At 38.9% G+C, this 21,663-nt stretch overlaps 1 protein-coding gene across 1 annotated transcript in view; it reads left to right on the top strand.

Annotated features, from left to right (window-relative positions):
- btbd7 (BTB (POZ) domain containing 7) overlaps positions 1-17,918 on the top strand; it is a 30,283-nt gene extending 12,365 nt beyond the window's left edge. The window contains exons 4-11 of the mRNA XM_032546669.1: positions 8,171-8,379; positions 9,045-9,120; positions 10,065-10,225; positions 10,943-11,086; positions 11,830-12,019; positions 12,122-12,300; positions 13,332-13,736; positions 14,457-17,918. Coding sequence (XP_032402560.1) covers positions 8,171-8,379; positions 9,045-9,120; positions 10,065-10,225; positions 10,943-11,086; positions 11,830-12,019; positions 12,122-12,300; positions 13,332-13,736; positions 14,457-15,209 — 2,117 coding nt within the window. The 3' untranslated portion in view covers positions 15,210-17,918. The remainder of the gene's footprint in view (positions 1-8,170; positions 8,380-9,044; positions 9,121-10,064; positions 10,226-10,942; positions 11,087-11,829; positions 12,020-12,121; positions 12,301-13,331; positions 13,737-14,456) is intronic.
- The last annotated feature ends 3,745 nt before the right edge of the window (positions 17,919-21,663 follow it).

The following is a 21,663-nucleotide window of genomic DNA, read 5'->3' as shown; positions in this document are numbered from 1 at the left end:
TTTGTTTGCTAGATTATTCCTTCTTTTCTATTCTTCCTCCCTCCTGTCTTTCCTTTCCTTCTTCCTTCCTTGCTGGATCCTTGCTATTCTTCCTTTTCTTTGCTGCATCCTTCCTTCTTCCTCTTCCTTCTTTCCTGCTCTTTGCTCATTCCTCCGTTCCATCCTTCCTTTTTCCATCCTTGATTCCTTACTTAATTTAATTTCATTCTTTCTTTGTTAGTTCTTTCCTTCCTATTGTCCCGTCTTTCCTGTCTTCCTCTACTCCTTCTTTCCCATCTTTACTTCCTTCCTTTGCTAGATCTTTTCTCCCTGCCTTCTCTTCCTCCCTTTCTATTTTTTCTTTCTCTGTTCCTATCCTTCCTCTCTTTGCTAGGTCCTTCCTTCTTTTCTTTGTTCCTATTCTTCCTTTGCTTCGTTTCCCTTTCTTTCCTTCTTTCTTTTGTTCGATCCTTTCATTCTTTCCTTCCCTACATTTTTTAAACACACCAGTCTCTTTGTCTTTTATTGTTTCCACTCTTCTGGTGTTTTTGTCCAGTTGTTTGAGGTTTAGCGCAGCCAGAGTTTTTATGATCTGTAAATTTGCTGATGTATTGTGTTGTGTAATCCAGTGAATTGTTAGTTTGGTCTCATTCCTCAGTAATTCCTTCCTTCCTGTTTGGTCACTACCGCTGGAATAAACCCTCAACCCGTAGTGCGATAACATAAATCATCCTTGCTCGAGTTCCTGAATCGATTTGCACGTCCTAATTACAGCATCTGCTGCATCATGAGATGTTTTTGTCACATCTGGCTCAATTTTATTTGTTTTTCTACGTTAATTATAGCCTTTTTTAAAAAGATTTTTTATACATGTTGTGTCTAACCTTCAGCGCTGACTATGCAGATTAAAACGCGGGTTGCGCAGCATCACTAAGTGAGATATTAGGCGGTGTTAGTGCTGCGCCTGGCGGGAACATATTGCAACAAGCAGCTTCTAGGAGCGGACATCTGGTACATGCATTAGAGCCTCCGTCAACACTTTATCGCCGTTATATCTCCACTCAGATTACACATCGCTTTGACTCCCGCACCGTTTTACACGCTAAAGTTTGGCGTTCTGCTCTGACTTGAACCAGCTGTTTTAACGCGCGCTCCGCCTACGTGTGAGCGCTTCAGTTTCAACCAAGGTTAACTAACTAGAACTATAACGTGCATTTAAAAACTAGATATAATGCCCTTGTTTTTGTGTTTATACATCTATTTATAAGCCTTTTTAACTGTTCTGAAATAGATTTTTTTGTTTTTTTTATTTCTGTAACAGCAGTTTACGTCAGCTGTTTGCAAATTATGGTCCACCATTATTCCTCCTGCCGGCATTTACGCTAGTCCGCAAAACGGCGACAGCAAAAGCTGAAAGAGAACACCAGTCAGTTGGTTGTTCAACAACATTTCAACACATTTTTGGAAAATTGTATCTTCTGTTGAAAATTAACAACATTCAACCTATATAAACTAAAAAGAACTAGGAAACACACTCTAAAAACTAAATAAAATTAAGTTAGACAAACAAAAAGTCACAATGAAATAAAGTTTCAACCAAGGTTATTATAGTTGACTAAACAAATGGAATAATAGAAATTGAAATTGAGAAGACATTTTTGTCATCTGAAACAAATACAAATGGTAATTAATGGGGAAAAACTATAACCTTCCTTCCTTTTTTCCTTTCTTACATCCTTACTCTTTTCTTTCCTTTTTCCTTCCTTCCTTCTTTTCTTCGTTCTGCCCTTCCTCCCTTTCTTATCCTAGTGCTATATTTTCATTCTTTGTTTCCTAGTTATACATCTCCTTCCTTCCTTCATTTCCTAGTTCTATACTTCCTTCCTTTTTTCCTAGGTATACATCTTTCCATATGTTTCTTCCTTAAATATGAAACATTTTCACGTTTCATATTTAAAACCTCTCTTTTGTAAAAACATTTCTGACATAAATTCAACATTAGCTTCTTATATTTAAAGTGAACATAAAGGACTGAGAACTCTGGAATTCTGGGAAGTAGAAAATCTTTAAGACGTGCAAAAACTCCACAGATGACACAAAATAACTGCATTAGATCATATTTTGAAATATATTTTCATATATAGATGTAATAAAAAACGTAGCAATTCCAGCTGCATGATCAAAATTTGAACTTTGAAAGCATCAGTTTGTTCTTATCACAGCGATATTTTCCTCCCAAAACATTAAACAAAATAATAACCCATCTGTGCAAACATTTGGTTTTCATTTAAAATGTGTGAAATGATTTTTAGCATATTTTACCACCTTCTGCTATGAAATCCACAGAAAACCCAATAATATTTATTCAGATTTATTTACCGTATTAAAAAGGCATTTAATGGTTTGTTCTGGCTCCATGGACTCTCTGCAGATGTTCCTTGTGGCTTTAATTAGATTCAGCAGACGTAGTTTAATGGGTTTAGCATCTGTTCATGCAAAGTTGCACACTAATCCATAAAGCCAACTCGTTTACTTATAAAAACGCTTCATCCTTCTCATCGATGATGCAATCCGACTGAGTGGAAATATGCGACTCTTTTAGCTTAAAACAAACATCTGGTTTGAGGAGAAAGACGAGACATCTCGTAGGAACAGATGTTGGAAATCCTTTCAAAGGGTTAAAAGCGATGTAAATAACTCAAACTCTCGCCTGTCTGAAAGGCATATTTCAGTAAATAATAGGGTGTCACCCTGTTGGTCATTGTGGTTGCTCAACCGGTGATCTACTCTGTTCTGCACAGATCACCGAATGTGACCTGCTGCCGTCTTTCTCAGCTCATTCTGCAACGCTGTAAACCTTAGTCAGGATTCACACGGGTGCTGGAAATCCTTGAAAATGCTTGAATTTTAATTACTTATTTCCAAGGTTTTGGAAAGTGGTTGATATTCAAACTGCAAAGTTTTGCATCATTTGATTAAAAGCCTAAATTTGGAAAACGTTTTTTACAGTTGAAACCAAATATTTTTATATGTAATTGTTTTTTTCTCACTTTTTGAAGTTAAATCAGAATAAACTTTTTATTTTAGGTTAGTTAGAATAACCAACATTATTTCTATTTGCTAAATGACAGAAAAAATGAACAAGAATTTTTTTTTTAGAGATTTCCTTTTCGCTTTCTTTTACTGCGCTTAAATATCTTAATTTGAACTGGAAGATAATTTACCTTAACACAATTTGTTTGAATTGTTTCAGAGAGGCTGGACGATGTGGCTGAAAAGCAGGTCACAATATAAATGTTTCATATCTGATGATATTGATAATTACTGACTTAATTTTTTGTTTTAAATATCTGAAATAATTTTAAAGTTTCACTCCACACTGTTTATTTTTAAGCAGTTATGAGACACACTGGGAAAAACCTAAAACTGCTGCAGCGGAAGTTACTCAACAGGTTGTTGCTAGGTAATGAAAGAGTGAGAGCGTTGCTAGGTAACCAAGGAGTGAGAGAGTTAATTCCACTAACCCTTCTCAGCTTACTGTAAGAGGTTGAGCATCTAGTCTATCCTCTGTCTACATCTCCCATATTGTATATATTTAATATTGAATTTTCTATCAGATTTTTTATCTACTGATATTGATTACAAGTCTATTGTGACATATATTATTGATTTATTGTCCAACCCTATTTCAGGGTATTAAATATTTATTATTTGTAATTGCTCAATGACTTACTGATCTGTCCAATTGAAATAAAGGTAGCTTATATTTTATATGCCAACCTTATTGAAATTTACATTAAATTTTTGTTCTCAAAGCAGTCAGGTGTATATAATGTGTGTGAGAGACATTTCAAAACATAAAATGTGTATTTTACCTTACTTTATCCCTGCTGTAATACTATTCACAAGATATTGCAAACGCATAAATTATATCATATAATATTGAATTGAAACTGTCTTTTTGGTCCATTTGTATTATTTTATCTCCAAACTCTGGTACGTTTTCAAACTTACCTTGAAAATTTTTTGAATTTTACAGTGGGAGAAGTATGCGAACCCTGCTTAAATGACAAATTATCTTGCCATACGTTGGTTAAGTATGAGGTCCGCTATGTCAAACATCAGCGACTCCCAGGTTCCTTCAGGAGGCAGCAGAGAGGCTCATGTCAGGGACAAAACCGTCTAATCTGTCACAGTCCTCCCCCTCCTGAACTCATTACCGTTTCTCTTTGACAATATGAAGCTCTGCTTCTCCAAGGCTTTGATTGTCCATATTAATTCCCATGCATCCCATTTAGGATTACATTTTACTTGAATTAAAAGCTGTGTTCATTTTAAAGTACGCCACTGAGCTTCTGGATGGAAACCAACCTCCCTCCCTGCCCTACACTTTGTCTGCTCTGTGTTGTGACTGTTAATTAAAGCCGCAGCACCTCAGCAATCATCCAATGGTTTCCAAGCAGACTTGTTTAGACTACTGAACGCATGTGATGTTTTACTTTTGGGACTGCGCGCCAGGAAACGGCTTCAGGTAAAAACATCTGAAGTTGCTGTGGGTCTGCTAAGCTCTGTAAAGGAGGCGTTCCGCCCCGTGGAGAGAAAAGGGGAAGCTTGGTGTTAGATATAAGACTGAGTCTAATCTCATGCTCATAATAAAAGTGCTGCGCTTTAAAAGCCAGGCTGGGAATGTGGGTTCTAATGGACCTACAGAGCAGAACCCGCTGCTGTCTTGTCCCACACGGGGAACCGTCTGCTGCTGCCCAAGATGGAGGCACGTGTCTTTGCTTTCAGGAGATGGACTTTAAAGCTGCAACTTTTATTAAGAACATGTTTTTTAGATATTTGTTAAAAAATCTTGTGACGGAATAATATGAGACAGATAATCTGTGAAAACATCGATCTCTTCCATGAGCTACTATGTTCGTCTGAAGAAATGTACCGCTCCAGATCAAAAACAACCAATCAGAGCCAGGAGGCGGGTCTTAAGCCAAGGATGTGGGATATGGCATGAAATTCATATCGCGATATATATTGTGATGGGTGGTGGTAACGATATATATCACGATATGAGTTGTGTACAACTTACAATAAAAACAAAAAGCTAACTGAGTGGAATGTGTATATTTGTATGTGTTAAAACTTGTTTAACACTAATTAAATACTCCTTATAAACAGGTTATTTGTATGTAATGTTTGTAACTGTTTTGCTTTATGCTGAGTTCTATCATTACCAGGTCTGTCCTTAAAAAAATTTCCATTTTAAGGGAAACCTGGCAAATTACTTGCATTTTCTAACTTCCACACACTTTACAGATTACATTTTTCTGCTCCCGGTTTTACTCTTCAACCTTCCTGTGGTCTTAAGAGATGAAGTCATTTAAACCCCACAACTTTTTTTACTCTATGCTCTGTCCAGCAGAGTCGCACTGTGCGCTTTTACAAGGTTTTCTTTTTGTGGTTTCGGAAAGTCACCCAGTCCCATGGTGCTTCCCCGCTGTCCGACCGTGACATCTGCCTTCTCTTCCTGAGTGTCGCACTAAAACAGCAGGAAGGGTAAGAAACGGGATGCATTGGACTCAACGGGCTTTCCCAGCAGGGGTCGCACCAATCCCACAGAGCTTTTACCCGTCTCCCCTCCATCGGCTGACCGTGACATGTGCTGTGCTCCTCCTGAGCGTCACGCCAAGACCGCGGGAGGTTGAATCCGAACCATGTCCAGATAATTGACGTTTTTGCACCTGACTTTTTAACGGGCTCTGCTCTTCCGCTCTCAGCCACGCTGCTTCCCGCTTGCTCTGTTTTGATGCAAGCCGTTACGTCATCAATAAGCATTACCACCTTTAGCCGGTAGACTGCAGATCTCAATCATAGGCCAAATTTCTATAATTTCTACCGGATACAGTATATATTGCGCATTCCTGCAATAAACCTCATATACTCGCTGCTAAATGTGCTAATGGCAGAGAAACAACTGACCATTACAGGAAACCAGTTTTAACTGCCATTGTCGGTGGCTATGCTAACTAGCTTAAGCATTCACAACAGGCTATGGTAGCTGAAGTGTAGCAGAGCGCAAGATTGACAGCACTAAGACGCATCCGGGTTTTAATTGGTTGTTTCCAGTTAATTTTATTTTTTTTCTTCTACATATTATCTGTGTCATACTGTCTATTGCAATATATATTATTGATTTATTGTCCAGCCCTCAAGTCTAGTTTATTTTTCTGCCAAATAGAGATCATTTTATTAACCCTAACTGTTCTAAAATGGCAAATGTAGCTTGATTTTATTCCACATTATATATAGTTTAGGTAAATATCTTGTTGTGACATATCTATTGGCAATTTATTGGTTAATAGTCCTGATTCTGACCATTACGCTGCCTTTGCTGGACCTGCAGTTAAACTCACTGGGTTTCCGCTCCAACGTATAGCAGCCGGTTTCCCAGGCTGTGTCTTCAAAGCAGTGGTTTTTGGCCAGAAGTGCAGCTTAAATTTTCTGTTTTAAGATAAGATGGTCCCCGAGGAGCGATGCTGCTGCCCCATAAAAGAGATTAAAGACGAGACCGGCCGCAATCTAAAACTTTCCAGGTTTCTATTTTAGTTAGGAGCAGCTTTTGGACGTCCAATCCGATGTGTTAAACAAGCTATGTGAAAGCACTCTTTTGTGTGTTGGCATAGATGCGCCTAATCTGAATGGACGTCTGATTCTGTCTAAATGGATCCCTCTTAGATTTACTGCTGGAGCCGGCGCTGGCTGAATCTGCAGAGCGCAGTTTGTTTTATTGTTTAGCTTTTTTTTCCCTCCAATGCTGTGAGCAGCGCGTACATAATTCCCTCGGCCTTCTGTGGCTTTTAATGCAATTTTGATTTATGTACACACGTGTCTCCACAGTTGCTTGGTGTGTTTGTGTGCTGGCAGCGGCTGTGTTTATTTAACACGGTGAGAGGAAGGCAGCTTGAGACTGAAACACATCAAGGTATCAAAGCATTTCTGTGGGCTAGTGTGTTGCAGGGTAAAGCCGCTGCCTGCTGCTCTGGTATGCACTATGATTTAGGAAACGCAGCATGGAGGGATGTGGCTCCATGGGACAGTGAAAAATAATCAAACCTGCTGATGGTCTGGCAGCGGTGCAGGACGGACTGTATGGCTGAAACGATTAATTGGAGTAATCGTGATTAATTGATTGTTGAAATGATTGTCAACTAATTTAGAAATTGGTTAATCATTGAATATAGAGTCTATTCAGAGCAGTAATTAAGATAAAAATGTACAAAAATATATATATTTTGCTTTTAAGGTGTAGAAAACCAAACCTTCCTCTGCAACTCAAAGCTCCTCAGGTTGACATAATTTTAGCTTCAACTGGTTCAAATTCTTCTGTACAAAAAAAATCTCCTTTTAAGCACCTTTTGCTATTCAGTTATTAAATGGTAATCAAAAATCAACAGATCAACCTTATTGTATTTATTTTAAGTCGAGCAGAAAGGGCTGAGCACAGTAATGTTCAAAGTATTTTTAGCTGTAGATTCATCCTTTGCCAGCGTGCATTAAAGGGATGCTGTGTTATTGCATTTTAGTCAATAAAATGTTTTTCTAACTTATTTAAAATGAATTAAATTATCTGTTTGTTTGCATCTTAGAATGTATGTATGATATTGTATAAATAGACTTGAGTAAAAAATCTTAAGAATTTACCAAATTTTTTATCAGGTTAATCGTAAGAATAACCGATTAATCAATTACTACAAAAATTATAACTAATTTGATAATCAGTTTCACTGATTACTAAAATAATCGATAGTTGCAGCCCTACTAAACTGTGTTTTATTTGGTTTTTGAGGGGTTTTTGTGCTTTTCAGGATTTCCCACAGCTTATTATAAGCCTGGCGGGGCACCAGGCTTTACTTGTGCCTCCACCAGGCTAAGCATTATTTATTTTAGTTTCTTTAATCATTTTTTAAAGACTTTATAGTTTGTGTTTAGGTATTAATCTTCCAGTCTTCCAATAACACACAACTATCAAGTGATATTTTCAAATTTCCTGTCAACTTTAAACATTTTCTAACTCAAAGACATGGCGGCCAACTGGATGAATGACTGCTCTAGCGCACTGAGCTTAGCAAGCTTTCTGGGGAAATGTGCCCTTGGACTGAATATCGCCATATAAACTGCTTCTTTCCTCTGTCAGGGTGTGAGGACATTGTTGTGGAAAGTTTGTCCCTGGACTCTCTGGTCCCCATCCTGAAATGGAGCTCCCAGCCGTACGGCTCCAAGTGGGTCCACAGGCAGGCCATGCACTTCCTGTGTGAGGAGTTCAGCCAGGTGGTGACCTCTGATGTTCTGTACGAGCTCGGCAAAGAGCACCTTCTCAGCGCCATTCAGTCCGACTACCTGCAGGTAAACATCCACACCTTTCAGCTCGTTCTGTGCTCTGCTGTTATCCAGATGATGAGACTCTTAACGCGTGCAACGTGTCAGAGGCTTTCGAGCTCTGAATCTGAGTCATGATCGCATCAAAACAAGTTCAACTCTTGACCAGATGGTTGAGGAAACGTGCTGTGATGCAACCAACCAGGCTGGACCACAACTGGGACTCAGAGTCCCTCATTTCAAAGGATACAATTTTACCAGTTTACAGAATATAACCTGGTTTTGTTCTTAATTTTGTCACTTTCCTTTTGTCCTACATCTTTTTCTCTTCTCTGCATCCTTTCCCACATCTGTTCATCCTTTCCCATCTTCCTTTCCCCCCTTACATCCTTCCCTCGCTTTCTTATATCCTTTCCTCACTGTCTTATATCCTTTCCTCACTGTCTTATATCCTTTCCTCACTGTCTTGCATCCTTTTCTCGCTTTCTTGCATCCTTTCCTCGCTGTCTTATATCCTTTCCTCGCTGTCTTATATCCTTTCCTTTCTTTCTTATGTCCTTTCCTCCCATCCCTGTGTCCTGTCCTGTCCATGTCTTACGTTTTCTCCCTTTCCTTTCTCACCTTTTCTTCCTCTCTATTCTTCCCCTCCGTCCTTTCCTTCTTCTCATTTCTCTCCTTGGTTTTCCTCCCAGGCGAGTGAACAGGACATTCTGAAGTATGTCGTAAAGTGGGGCGAGCAGCAGCTGATTAAGAGGATGGCAGACAGGGGTAAGATAATACACTCTATAATTACCTTCTCAGCTTCCCCCCTAATTGCTCTGAGGAAATTGCTCACTTACCAAAGACCCAAAAAATACACTTAAGAGCTGAAAAAAGGCTTAACCTCAGAAATGGAGTCAACATAAAGTGCCCTAATTTTCATTGGCTTTGTCACTGCTCTAGCCTAATGATAAATGAGATGCTGTCGGGTTAATGCTCCAAGTGGCTCCAGAAACATGATGCATGCTGCAGGAGAGGCCATATTTAAGGAGATGTTTCACTAAATTAGTTGTTTACAAACTTTGTGGCATTAAAATCATAGTTTTAGCTAAATAAATAACCGTATTTCTAGGGCTGCAACTAACGATCACTTTAGTTAATCGATTAATCAAATGATAAAAATCTACAGTCTTTTCTTTTAGCCACTTTTTTTACAGTATTAAAATACACTAAAAGATGCAAATAAACAAATTATTCAATTCCTTTTTGAAATAAGAAAATAAAGATTTTATTGTCTAAATGAAAAAACATTTCTTTAGTAAATTTCTTTAGGTGAAGCTAAATCCGCCACTTGAGGAGTTTTGAGTAAAATATGTGCACAGACAAAGGGTTTTAATCTTAAATGCAAAATTTATATTTGTTTTGTACAGTTTTGACTTAATTACTGTTCAGAATATGTTGTTTTATATGAGTCTGAGTACTCCAGTTATCGATTAGTCGATTAATAAATCGAGTCATCATAATTAATCATTTCAGCCATAATACAGTGCAAGGATAATCTGTTGACTTTTTTGGATTTTAATCGTATTTATTATTTTTTTCCCAATAATTTGAAGTAGGTGAAGCTAAAATTATGCCACCTGAGGACTTACCAATTAGCTGACGATTATTTCAAGTCGATTAGTCGATTTTTGTATGAATTCAGCTGATTGTTTCCGTCTTCATTAACCCAGAGCCCAACCTGCTGAGCGGCACAGCCCACAGCGTCAACAAGAGAGGCGTGAAAAGGCGAGACCTGGACGTGGAGGAGCTGAGGGAGATCCTTTCTCCACTCCTGCCCTTCATTCGGACGGACCACATCCTGCCTCCCAACAGTGACGTTCTCGCCGACGCTGTCAGTACTCCTCCTCTACTTCAGTTAGCATTTTAAATGGGACCTTATTAAGCAAAACTCACATTTTGAATGTTTTCATACTTCCATTTGGGTTTCTACTAATTCTAAAAACATGCTAAAGGCTTAAAACACTTGTTTTTTTGGCAATAAGTTGATGTTTTTTTGGTGTCTGAACAAAGAGCTGTTTCAAAAACCTTCTGATTGTTGAGTCACGAATCAGCAGGCACTACCAGTCACCTAGCAACCCCAGCAATGCCCAGTCTGTTGCCTCGCAACGCAAAGCAGAGCTCTAGCACGTTTGGTCAGCTGGTTTTACCGCTGTGTGTGCTGTACAATGTGTGTGCTGGAAAAGATGAGTGCTTTGTTGTTGACTTACCATCCAGAAACCACTTGCTACATCTTGTTGGTTGTGCAGGAGGCTCCACTTCTGCTTTTAAAGATGCATGGTTATATAATTTTGCATCTGTTTCGAGCCATTTTCACGTGCGAGTGTAAACGTTTACTTGAGCAGCTTATTTGGATTTAAAGCGACAAGAGGCCCTAAAACTGCTCAAAATAGAACAAGCTGACTAAAATATCATTGTGTAAGAATGATTTTGTGCAAAAAATTTAATAAAAAGGTTTTAATAGCTCATAAATTTGTCCTTACCTGTTCAAGGAAGCATAATAAATCATCTTTAAACACTGTGAGCTTCACCGGTTGATCTCTGTTCACAGCTGAAGAGGGGTTTGATCAGCACCCCTCCATCAGACATGCTGCCCACAGCCGAGGGGGGCAAGGCCAACGCCTGGCTGCGGCAGAAGAATGCAGGGATCTACGTCCGTCCGCGCCTCTTCTCTCCTTATGTGGAGGAAGCCAAGGTGAGACTGGCCAATACACCAAGAGTCTCATTATCAGGATGGAAATTCATTTTTTATTTTTTTGGGTCCATTTGCAAATTTTCATTACGACCTGTCGGCCTTCCCGGGTCTATGAATATTAATGAACATGTCTGCAGAGCAGTGAGAGGCGTTATTAAGAGAGCTGTCAGTCAGGTGGAACAGACCAGGAAAATCTACAACCCGTCTTCGACTGTTATTTTTAGGGCTGCGACTAACAATTATTTTTAGTAATCAGTTATTCTGACGACTAATCGAATAATTAGATTAGAAGATGCAAATAAACAAATGTTTCCTTTTCTTACATAGTGAACATTTTATTTTCTAAAAAGTATTTGTAGCAAAGAATTCATCTGCAACTAAAAAAATACTCCTAACAACAACATGTGAGAAGGAGATTTTATTTTATTTTTTTACACATTTTGAACCAGGAGAAGCTAAAACTATCCCACTTGAGGAGCTCTGGGTAGAACATAAGAAGGTTGTGTTTTTTGTCTTAAATGCTAAATGTTTATATTTTTGTACAGTTTTGGTTTAATTACTGCTGAGTATGTTGTACTTTCAGCATTTTTACCTTTCTTCGAGTCTGCATACTCCAGTTAACGATTAATCGATTATGGAAATAATTATCAAACAATTTAGTAAACGATTAATCACGATTACTACGATTAATCATGTCCGTTATTTTCTCTTTCGTGTATTTTTTTTTTTTTACATGACTTCAGTCTGTGCTTGATGAGATGATGGTGGAGCAGACGGACCTGGTGCGTCTGAGACTGGTGCGCATGTCCAACGTCCCGGACACTCTCTACATGGTGAACAACGCCGTGCCTCAGTGCTGTCACATGATCAACCACCAGCAAATGGCGGGCAGCTCCAGCACGGCTCCCTCCGTTGTGGCCAACGAAATACCAGGTAGGGCGACGAATGAGTTAATAAATGAACGTACATCAAAATGTCTGCAGGAAGAAAAGCAGCAGGAATATTGTTGGTATCTCTGCTCTGTGCTTCTTCCAGTGCCTCCTCTGTCTGTGGTGAAGGATATGATCCGCAGGCTGCATGAGCTGAGGCACACAGAGCAGGTCCAGCGGGCCTACGCCTTGAACTGTGGCGAGGGAGCCACGGTCAGCTACGAGCTGCAGCTGAGGGTGCTGAGGGAGTTTGGCCTTGCAGATGGAGCCACGGAGCTGCTGCAGGTAAACCCAGCAAACAGGAGGATTCTCCAGGGGAAAATCAAACCTCTTTAAAGGGGCAGTATCATGTAAAATCAACTCCGTTGACCTTTACATAATCTTATAATGTTATTCCCTCATCAAAAACATATCTGGAGTGTTTTAGAAATCCTTCAGTTTCCCATGGCAACCATTTGGTTTTGGCCTTGGAGAGGAATTCGCCCACTCAGCTCCTTCAGACTAGCTGGTAGCAATTAGCTAGTCTGCATGTCTGCATGGTGGAACTGCATGTCTGCATTGCTCATTATAGGAACTACTTCTCAGTCCAATACTCCGAAGAACAGTTCAAAACTGTATAATGGAGGTATATTGTTTGTCAAAGAGTAGGAGCTTCTTAAAGAGGCAGAGGCCCAATTTCAAGGCGTCAAATTGCAAAGTCAAATTTTTGTTTAAGTTATACAACTGAAGGTAAGATAGGTACTTGATTGTGCTATAAAATGGAACTATGTGGCTGTAAAATATGTAATGCCACCTCTTGACAGGTCACGAAACGATGATTTTACTAATCGATTATTCTGACGATTAATCGAGTAATTGGGTAAAAAATATTGGCATATTCTGGTGATTTTTTTAAATTAATTCAGCTCATTTTATACAATATTAAAAATACATGTAACATGGAAATAATATAATTTCTTTTGTTAGTAAGAAAACAAATATCAGATTCGCTAAAATGCAAAGACGTGGCATTCCTTAAATTTATGCTTGATCATTTTTAGCTGCATATGCAACAAAAAACATAAAAAACTTTTCGCTGGGTAAAACATATTTACAGAAAGTTTTTTTTTTTTTATCTTAAATGCCAGATGTATATATTTGTTTGTACCGTTTTGGCTTAATTACTTCTCTGTGTTGTGTTTTTAGAATCTGTTTGCTCCAATTAGTGATTAATCGATTACTAAATTAGTTGATAATTATCTCAATAATCAATCAGGATTGATCCAATTAATCCACTGTGTCAGCCCTGATCTTTGTTTTCTTTGTTTTGCTTTCAGAACCCATCCAAGTTCTTCCCAGATGAGCGTTTTGGAGACGAGAGTCCGATTCTGGCCCTGCGTCAAGTGGGCCGTTGCCGGGTCAACAGCAGTCCGGCTATGGACAGCATGATAATGGACCTGGAAGGAGTGGCAGGCTTCCACCCTCCGCTGCCTCCTCCGCCTCCTCCCTACCACCCTCCCGCCACGCCCAGCCACGCCCAGGTCAAAGGGGGCTGGCGACCCCGGGTTCCCATGCCGACCCCTACCCGCTCCTTCTCCTACCCCTGCAACCGGACCCTGATCCAGCGCCACGCTGCTTCCAAACATGGCGGTTCAGAGTACTCCTCGGCACCCAGATCCCAGCCTCCGGACTGCACCAACCCCCAGGCTATGGGCCGACCTCTGCTGTCAAACCAGCAGGCGGTAAGTGTGTTGTGAAATAAAGCGCCAACTAACAGTTATTCTATTAATTATTCAGACGATTAATCGATTAATCGGATACAAAAATTGCCACATTCTGCAGATTTTTCATTTAATAACTTAAGCCCTATCCTCCAGTTAATAATTGATTGATTTCTAAATTAGCTGATGATTATTTCAATAATTGATTAATTGTTTCAGACCTAGTTTTGGGTAGATCATATTTGTAGATGAATTACTTTTTTAAATTTTTTATCCTAAATGTAAAATGCATATATATTTTCTACAGTTTTGGCTTGATTACAGCTCTGACTGTGTTCTTTCAGAAAATTTTTTTTTAGTCTGTATTCTCCAGTTAACAATCAATTCCTAAATTAGTTGACAATTATTTCAATAATCGATTAATCATGATTAATTGTTTTAGCCCTAATTTTGGGACACATTTTCTTTATCTTAAATGCAAAATGTATATATTTTGTATAGTTTTAACTTAATTACTGCTCTGACTTTGTTGTTCTTTCACTGACTGGCCTTTGTTTAAAGTCTGTATTCTCCCTTTAATCAATGACTATATTAGTTGACCATTGTTTCATTATTTGATTAATCATTGATGAATCCAGTTAATCGTTTCTGTCCTAGCGTGAAGCCTCTTGTTTTTACATCTTGTGCTCCAGTTGAGAAGTTTCCTTCGATCTGTTCATGTTGTGTCTGCTTCCTGATCAGATGGGGGTGGAGCCGATGATGAGGGAGTTCATGCCAGACATCGCGCTCGGCGTCTCGGTCATGTCTCTGAGGGAGCAGCACATGGCCGACATGGATGGCGAAGGCCCTCACAGCCCCATGGGCCCTTCAGGCCACCACCTGCCCTGCTCTGCTGTTCGCCTCAGCCACGGTTACGGCCCTGGACACGGCCACTCCTGCAAGAGGCACGCTCCAGAACCCAAGCTGGAGGCCCAAGCGGAGTTCCCCGACCTGTACGACTTCTCCTGCAGACCCGCGACCCCGACCTCCGCCCATCCTCTGCCCGCTTTCGCAGGACCGGACCTCTACAGCCACAGCTGCACGCAGTCCGGCTCCTACCCCCCTCCTTACGTTTCTGACTGCCAGAGCCATGGCCACCTGCAGGGACGGACCGCCCCGGACCCGCTGCGACTGGACGTCCTCAGTTTAAAATCCCAGAGACACGACGGCGTCCTCTCCAGTCCGTCCGGACCGCAGCCAAGGGCGGGTCCGTTCCCGAAGGGGCGGCCAAACGAGACGGACCTCACCCACGGTTTGGGTCATCTACGCTCCCCCAGTGGGAACATGGACTGCTACGAAGAGAGACCCAGAGACGCTCCAGAGGAGATGGTTCTGGGCGGAGATCCGTCGGGTCCGGTTCCGCTCCAGCAGTCTCACAGTGTAGGCGAAGAACTCCTCAGAGACCGCAGATCGCCCAGCAAACCGGACTACCCCTATAAGAAATCTGCACTTTAACCCCAGTTCAGGAGCCGGGGTTGAGTTGAAGGGAAAAGGGAAAAATGCGATGAGCACTAAGTGTGTGTGTGTGCGTGGGTGTGTGTGTGTGTACAAGAGTCAGAGAAAAGGGTTGTAGCTAGAGCTGGGCGATTGTTTTTCATTTTTACCACTTTTATTTCAAAATAAGCATTTTCTGCCATCGGAATAAAAAATAATCTGAATCTGGTCCTAATATTTTGTTGTAGAGTTGATCTGAATTCAAAATCTAAATAAATAGAAGCTGTAAAACACTCGTCAAACACGATGGCGGCCTAGGGCACGCTAACATCTAAAGTATGGAAACCCAACGAGCACATTGGTAATAAAAATCAAATAATTTTCCAAAAATTAAATCTTCAAAAGCGTAATAAATTAATCGCCCAGCTCTAGCTGTAGCTGCTTCTGTCCTACCTCTACAGCGCTGCGCTCTCATCACACAGAGTTTAGACATGAAGCCGCTCTGCTCCCGGCTTCATGCGGATTTCCGCAAATATCCTCTCGATTTTGGTCAGCTAGAGGTCTGCAGGAGACGCACCGATCAGCGGAAACATTTAATCTGAGTTTATGAGCCAGAGTAACAGCAGCACACGGACTCGGAGGAAGTGATGCAACAAAACGTAGAGTTAGAACATAGATCCGCTCTGCTGGTTTCTCCTTCATGTAGCATTTCTGACGACACGTCCTCACTCCGATCATCTCTGACAGGAAGTACACTGCAAAAACACAACATCTCACCAAGTAATTTTTGGTCTAGTTTTTACTGCAAATATCTTAGTACACTTGCAATGAGACACAAACTAACTTACAAATAACTTTTCGGCAAGATATATGAGCTTATTTTAAGCTAATAATTTATTAACATCAATTTTAAAAAGTACTAGATCCATTGGGAGATTATTTAACTAACAAGACATTTTTCCAATGTTTTAAGTGGAACAAGTGGGAATTTTGATAAGTTTATACTACCACTCACTCACTCCTTTTTAAACATATTACAAAAATGATGACGTTATGCTTCATGCTGTTTTTTGTACTTATTCAAAAAATAAACAAAAAAATAATAATCTGCCACTGAAATTTGTTCTTTTGATTCAATGTAAAAATATTTAATTGATGCAAAAACGGAAATTAAATGTTGTAACTCATCAACTCACATTAAAAGCATTGATCTACTCCAATCTGAACGCCGCAACAATAACTATATATCTTGCTAAAAAGTTACTTCTAAGTTAGTTTTGTCTTTTTTCAATTGGATTAAGATTCACTAGATAAAAAATACTTTGTAATATTTTGTGTTTTTTGAGTGTAGCTCATTAGTAATGAGTGACAAAAGTGAAGAAAGGAACATCTGCGTGCTGTGATGATCGTTTTTGCAGCAAACAAAACTGTAGGAACCTTCTGCCAATCAGAGAGGCTTATCGGAACTCTTTAGCCAATCAGAGAGGCTGATTGGAACGTTTTAGCCAATTGGAGGCAAGTCAGGTGTTTTGAAATCTCTGTGCTACAAATCAGAGTCCGAGGCGTTGTCTAGCATCAAGTAACCACATTTAAAGCCTTAACAAGCGCTTCAAACGACATTTATTCACATAAAAACATTTTCAGTCCTTCACTTTGACTCTCTCTAGGTTTGATTTATTCATTTCTGCATTTTCCTCACATTTCAAAAAAAAAAAAAAAAGTCCACATGTACATATCAGGACTTTTGCAAACCTCATTAGCACAGGATGCACATGCAGTGTTGATAACTGTTAAATATGTAGTTGGAGACCGGCTGCAGCTGTAGCTCTGAACTTCTTGTTTCTTACAGAAAGACGGCAAACAAAAAAACCTGCATCTCAAACTGAAATGTAACCAACAGTAACGCAAAGTCGGCCCGTGCTGGCTCAGGTCTCCAACGAGGAATTGTGTATATATTGATTTGAGTCCAAAACATTCAGATCGCTTGTGGTTTTTTTTAATAGTTTGTCACATTTTGGTGGTTGTTGAAGGTCTGTGTGTTTTTACTGTAGTGAAGAACACTGTGTGCTCGTCTTTGTCATAAAACTCTCACTGAGAATGTGTGCTATAAAACAAAAAGATTGTGTTTAGGACGTTTTTCATAAATGTTATGCATTAAGGACATTTATTTTTAGCTGTAGATGATGTGAGGATGTTTCCTCTCTGCTTTGCATTGATAGAGCTGCCAAGCAGAAAAGTATTTTCTTTTTTTTTTCTCCAGCAAGTTGCTTCATGGGGAAAAAATGCAAAACTCCAGATTCTTCCCCGTCTTCATGTTTGGTAGCTTTTAATAATTATTTTTCCAGGCCAGTGTTCCACTGAGTCCCAGGCGTTTTGCTCTGTGCTGTAGAGGAGTCAGTGCCTTTTATTGGAGGAGTGACTTTGATGTCTATGCAAGCTCTTTTCTACCAGCTAACCAGCATGCATCAGATAGTAATTTGAAAACCCATGTAGCTCGTTTTGTGTACAGTGTTATTTAGCAGCTTTTTAAAAAGAAAAATAACGAAAAAATCAACCATCGGATGGATGTGTGTTGAATTGTAACAGGTACATTGTACTTGTATGCTACCGTTAGATACCTTGTTTGTAGATTTATAAGTTGCATTTAGTTTCACTGAATCTATTTTTCTACTGTTGCCTCAGAAGGTGCATCACAGTGGTCAACTTCTCAAAATAAACACTTTAATATGACTGGGCTGTTTTTTTTGTTCTTGTTTCACCATTAAAATGTTATGTCAAAGGAAATGATCATATCTGGAAAAACATAGAAAAATATTACCTACAGAAATGCATGTTCTGGGTTACTGTCATTTTTCAGGTACAGTTCTACTTCACCTTTAATCTTTTTACAAATAATTTCATACTTTTGTCAAATACCCTCTATGTGAGCAGGTTTTCTACTCTTCCTTGAACAGGCTAGGATAGGTTTATGGCCTATAAAAAAACATGTTAAATACATTTTTTGCACAAAATCATTCTTAAATAATAAGATTTTAATCTTCTAAAGTGCTGTTTTAGGGCATTTTGTCTCTTTAAATCTAATTAAGCAGCTTCTGGCCACTCCCCCCAACTCAACGTTTACACCAGCACATGAAAATGGCTACAGGGATCCTAATTATACAACCTTATCCGGATGGTAAGTCAATAACAAAGCTCTTGTCTTTTCCAGCAGTGATTATTATTCTATATAGCCCATAAAGTGGCAACACCAGCTAGCCAAACGCGCTGGTACTCAGTTTGGGTTGCTAGGTAACGGGCTGGGCTATGCTAGGGTTGCTAGGTAACGGCGCAGTCCCCTTCCATTGTGACTTAACATTCGGGAAGGTTTTGAAACGGCTCATTTTATAAACGAAAAGAAAACTTTTTGTCAAAACTGGGTGATGACGCATTTTTCCGACTTTTACGTCATTGGCTTCTACACTAGAGGAAGTCAGACTGGATGTAAACGAGGGTTTAAAGGACCTTAAATAATTATAAATAATCCAAGCAGTCTTTCCTACAGAAACAGCAGTCGATGCTGTTTCATTAGCTTTGTTTTCTTTTTATTAGCTTCGACCGTCTTGTTATGAACTTGTGACGATTTCGGTTGAATAAACTACAAATTATATGCACCAACAGCCTGTAGTTCGCCTAATATTCGAGGTTAAAACAAGCAAAATGTTGAGTAATCGTGAGAGGGTAAAAAATGTGGGGATTTCTTAATTTATTTTAACACATTTCTATCAATTTAATTCATCAGTACTGTTGAAATCTATAAAATATCCACATCCTTCTTAAAGTAACAGTAACACCATTATATTAAGGAGAACATGCATGCAGAGCAAATTCTTTCTTTGCAGTTTATGCAAGAGTTGAGAGCGCAGAGCAGCTTTTTGTCTCAGCTTGTCTGATCGCTGCAGGGTCTGAAGCTCCTGCAGATGTGTCCGCATCTCCCTCAGCATCTCTGCACTCCCTGCAGTCTGCTCTCTGCTCTATTGTTTTGGCCTTTAACAAGACTCTGCACTTCCTCGTTAGTTTGTTTGCCAGAGGAATTCCTGTTTTCAGCTTCCTGTGGAACATAAAAACACCTGATGAAACATCGACTCAAACACTCAACAGTGATCATATCCATCTGAAGAGCTTTTTCTAGTCTGATTATTACCCTGAGGAATAGGAGGTACCAGATAACAAAAGCAAGTTATCTCGGCTCACAGCTCCACCTGGTGGCAAGCTGGGGTATAGAAGTTAATGTTATGTATTAAATAGGAATGATGTCGGTTTGCTTCTTTGCCAGTTTACATTAAATCTGCAGTATGCAACTTTTGTAAAAAAAAAAAAAAAAAAGTAAATAAAATAAAATAAATAATAAAATAAATAAAAAGGATGATCTGCCTTCTCTCAGTGCTAACTCGTATTAGCGTTCAAAACAAGATTTGCTGATAGGGAAAAGCAGAGACAAGCGCTAAGACCCGCCTCCTGGCTCTGATTGGTTGTTTCTAGTTAGTATAGCTAACCCTGACGGCAGATAAACGGTTTTCTTGTAACTATAACTTGTTTCTCCGCCATTAGCGTATTTAGCAGCAAGTATGACATTGATTGGCAGCGTTAAGCCCCTCCTCCTGGTTCTAATTGGTTGCTTTTGACTATTTTTCAGACAACTCAATCTTTTCACAGATTATCTGTTACTTAATAAACTCTCATGACATGGTGACAGTTTTGATATATGTTTAAAAAATATTTTTTATAAAAGTAAAAAAAAGAGTTAGTTATCTTCACAATACACATATAAATCTACATAACAGCGTAAGATTTGATCATTTTACATTTTAAAGCTCTGCCTTTGATTCTTCTTTTAGAAACTCTAACAACCCATAAACCTGCAGATCTGCAGATTTCTGATTACCTGTGAAAGAGCTCTACCAGTGAGGAGATTTGTAAAACTATTCAGTATGTACAAGAGACAGTAAAGGGAAGACAGGATTGCAGAAATACGGATTCCCCTTCTTACTTCCTTCTCATTATTACTCTCACTGCCTGCAGTGCTTTGAAGAAGCAGGAGATTTTTTTCAGATATTTGGTGCAACGTTCTGTAAAACAAAAAATGACAAAAATCCACAGTTGAACTAAGAATGTGGAGTTAAAAGAAGGAACTAAAATTAGATTCAAACATCTTCTGTCTTGTTTAATGTGAAAAAGCAGAAACTTTACACTCCATAATTAATTTTAACCTATTTTATTAATAAACTGGACTTCACTGCATCATACAATGAATGTAATGGACTTTTAATCTTTCTACAAATTTGGTTTAAATTTTCTGTTTTTTCTTTTTTGGTGCCTTGAAATTGTATTCTGAAAATAAACTAAATTGTACTAAACATAACTTAAACTATAAATTAGTTGGGTATAACTTATAATTAAAGAATAAGAGGAAGCAAATGCCGTTTATACTTAAATAACACACACATATTTTTAGTGTGATACGTAGAAAGATTTGGTTAAATTAAATCTAAAGCTAAACGTTTTTATCTATTCTATTTATTTCAAAACATCGCCAATGACCCAGTTTTCCAGCAGGTGGCGTTATTGTTCCATAACAGCTCTTTAAGGTTATCCTCTATGTTCCACAATCGCTTTTACTGAGTCTCATCTACATGTTTGACAGCTAACTTTCTCCGTTTGTTTGTTTACGTCCTGTTTAAGTTTTCGAAAAGCAGATAAACCAAAACATGTCGACCTTATAATGGGAGTTTTAGGGGTATATTTTTATTTATATGGCATAAGTATGTTGATAAGATAAAGAGAAAGGTGACCATTACAGTACAGGCAGATTGTGTGAACTCAGATCGACCTGATAGAGGTTTTATTTCTGAGCTGTCAGTAAACGCAGCAGAAGGTCCCAGTTTTTTTTTCACCCAAAAAGTTTACACAAGTAAAAGTAGCACCACTTCAATATGTTTTTACTCAAGTAAAAATAAAAAGCAGCCGTCCAAGAAATTACTCAAGAGTAAAAAAGTATTTGGCGAAAAGTCTACTGAAGTATTGAGTAGATCGTGTTTTTTAATATTACATAATAGCTGGAGTTTGACACCTGTGATTCATTCAGTGGGTAGAAAATCCAGAAATTTTACTCAAGAAATACTTCATAATAAAATTACTCTACTAAAAGTAAAAAGTACAGTGTAGTAAAAATACTCGTGAGAAAAAAAAAGTTACTCCAGTAAATGTAACTGAGTAAATTGTTACTAGTTACTATCCAACTCTGCTTTTATGGACATTAAGCTTGGCAAAAAAAAATAATTAAAAAATAAGACCAGGTTTTTGTTAGAAATATGACAGAGGAGTCTTTCTATCTATGAAACCAAACAAAACATTTTCAAACTAAAGAAGGGAATCTGGTTTGATTTTATTGGAGCAGGAGGACCCGGGGTGTGTGCGGTCAGCTCCCAGGATTTTGTCA

The sequence above is a fragment of the Xiphophorus hellerii genome, chromosome 19 (assembly GCF_003331165.1).
Source record: "Xiphophorus hellerii strain 12219 chromosome 19, Xiphophorus_hellerii-4.1, whole genome shotgun sequence".
NCBI classification, from domain to species: domain Eukaryota; kingdom Metazoa; phylum Chordata; class Actinopteri; order Cyprinodontiformes; family Poeciliidae; genus Xiphophorus; species Xiphophorus hellerii.
The sequence above is the reverse complement of the archived record's forward strand: the minus strand, read 5'-3'. Positions and strand labels throughout refer to the sequence as shown.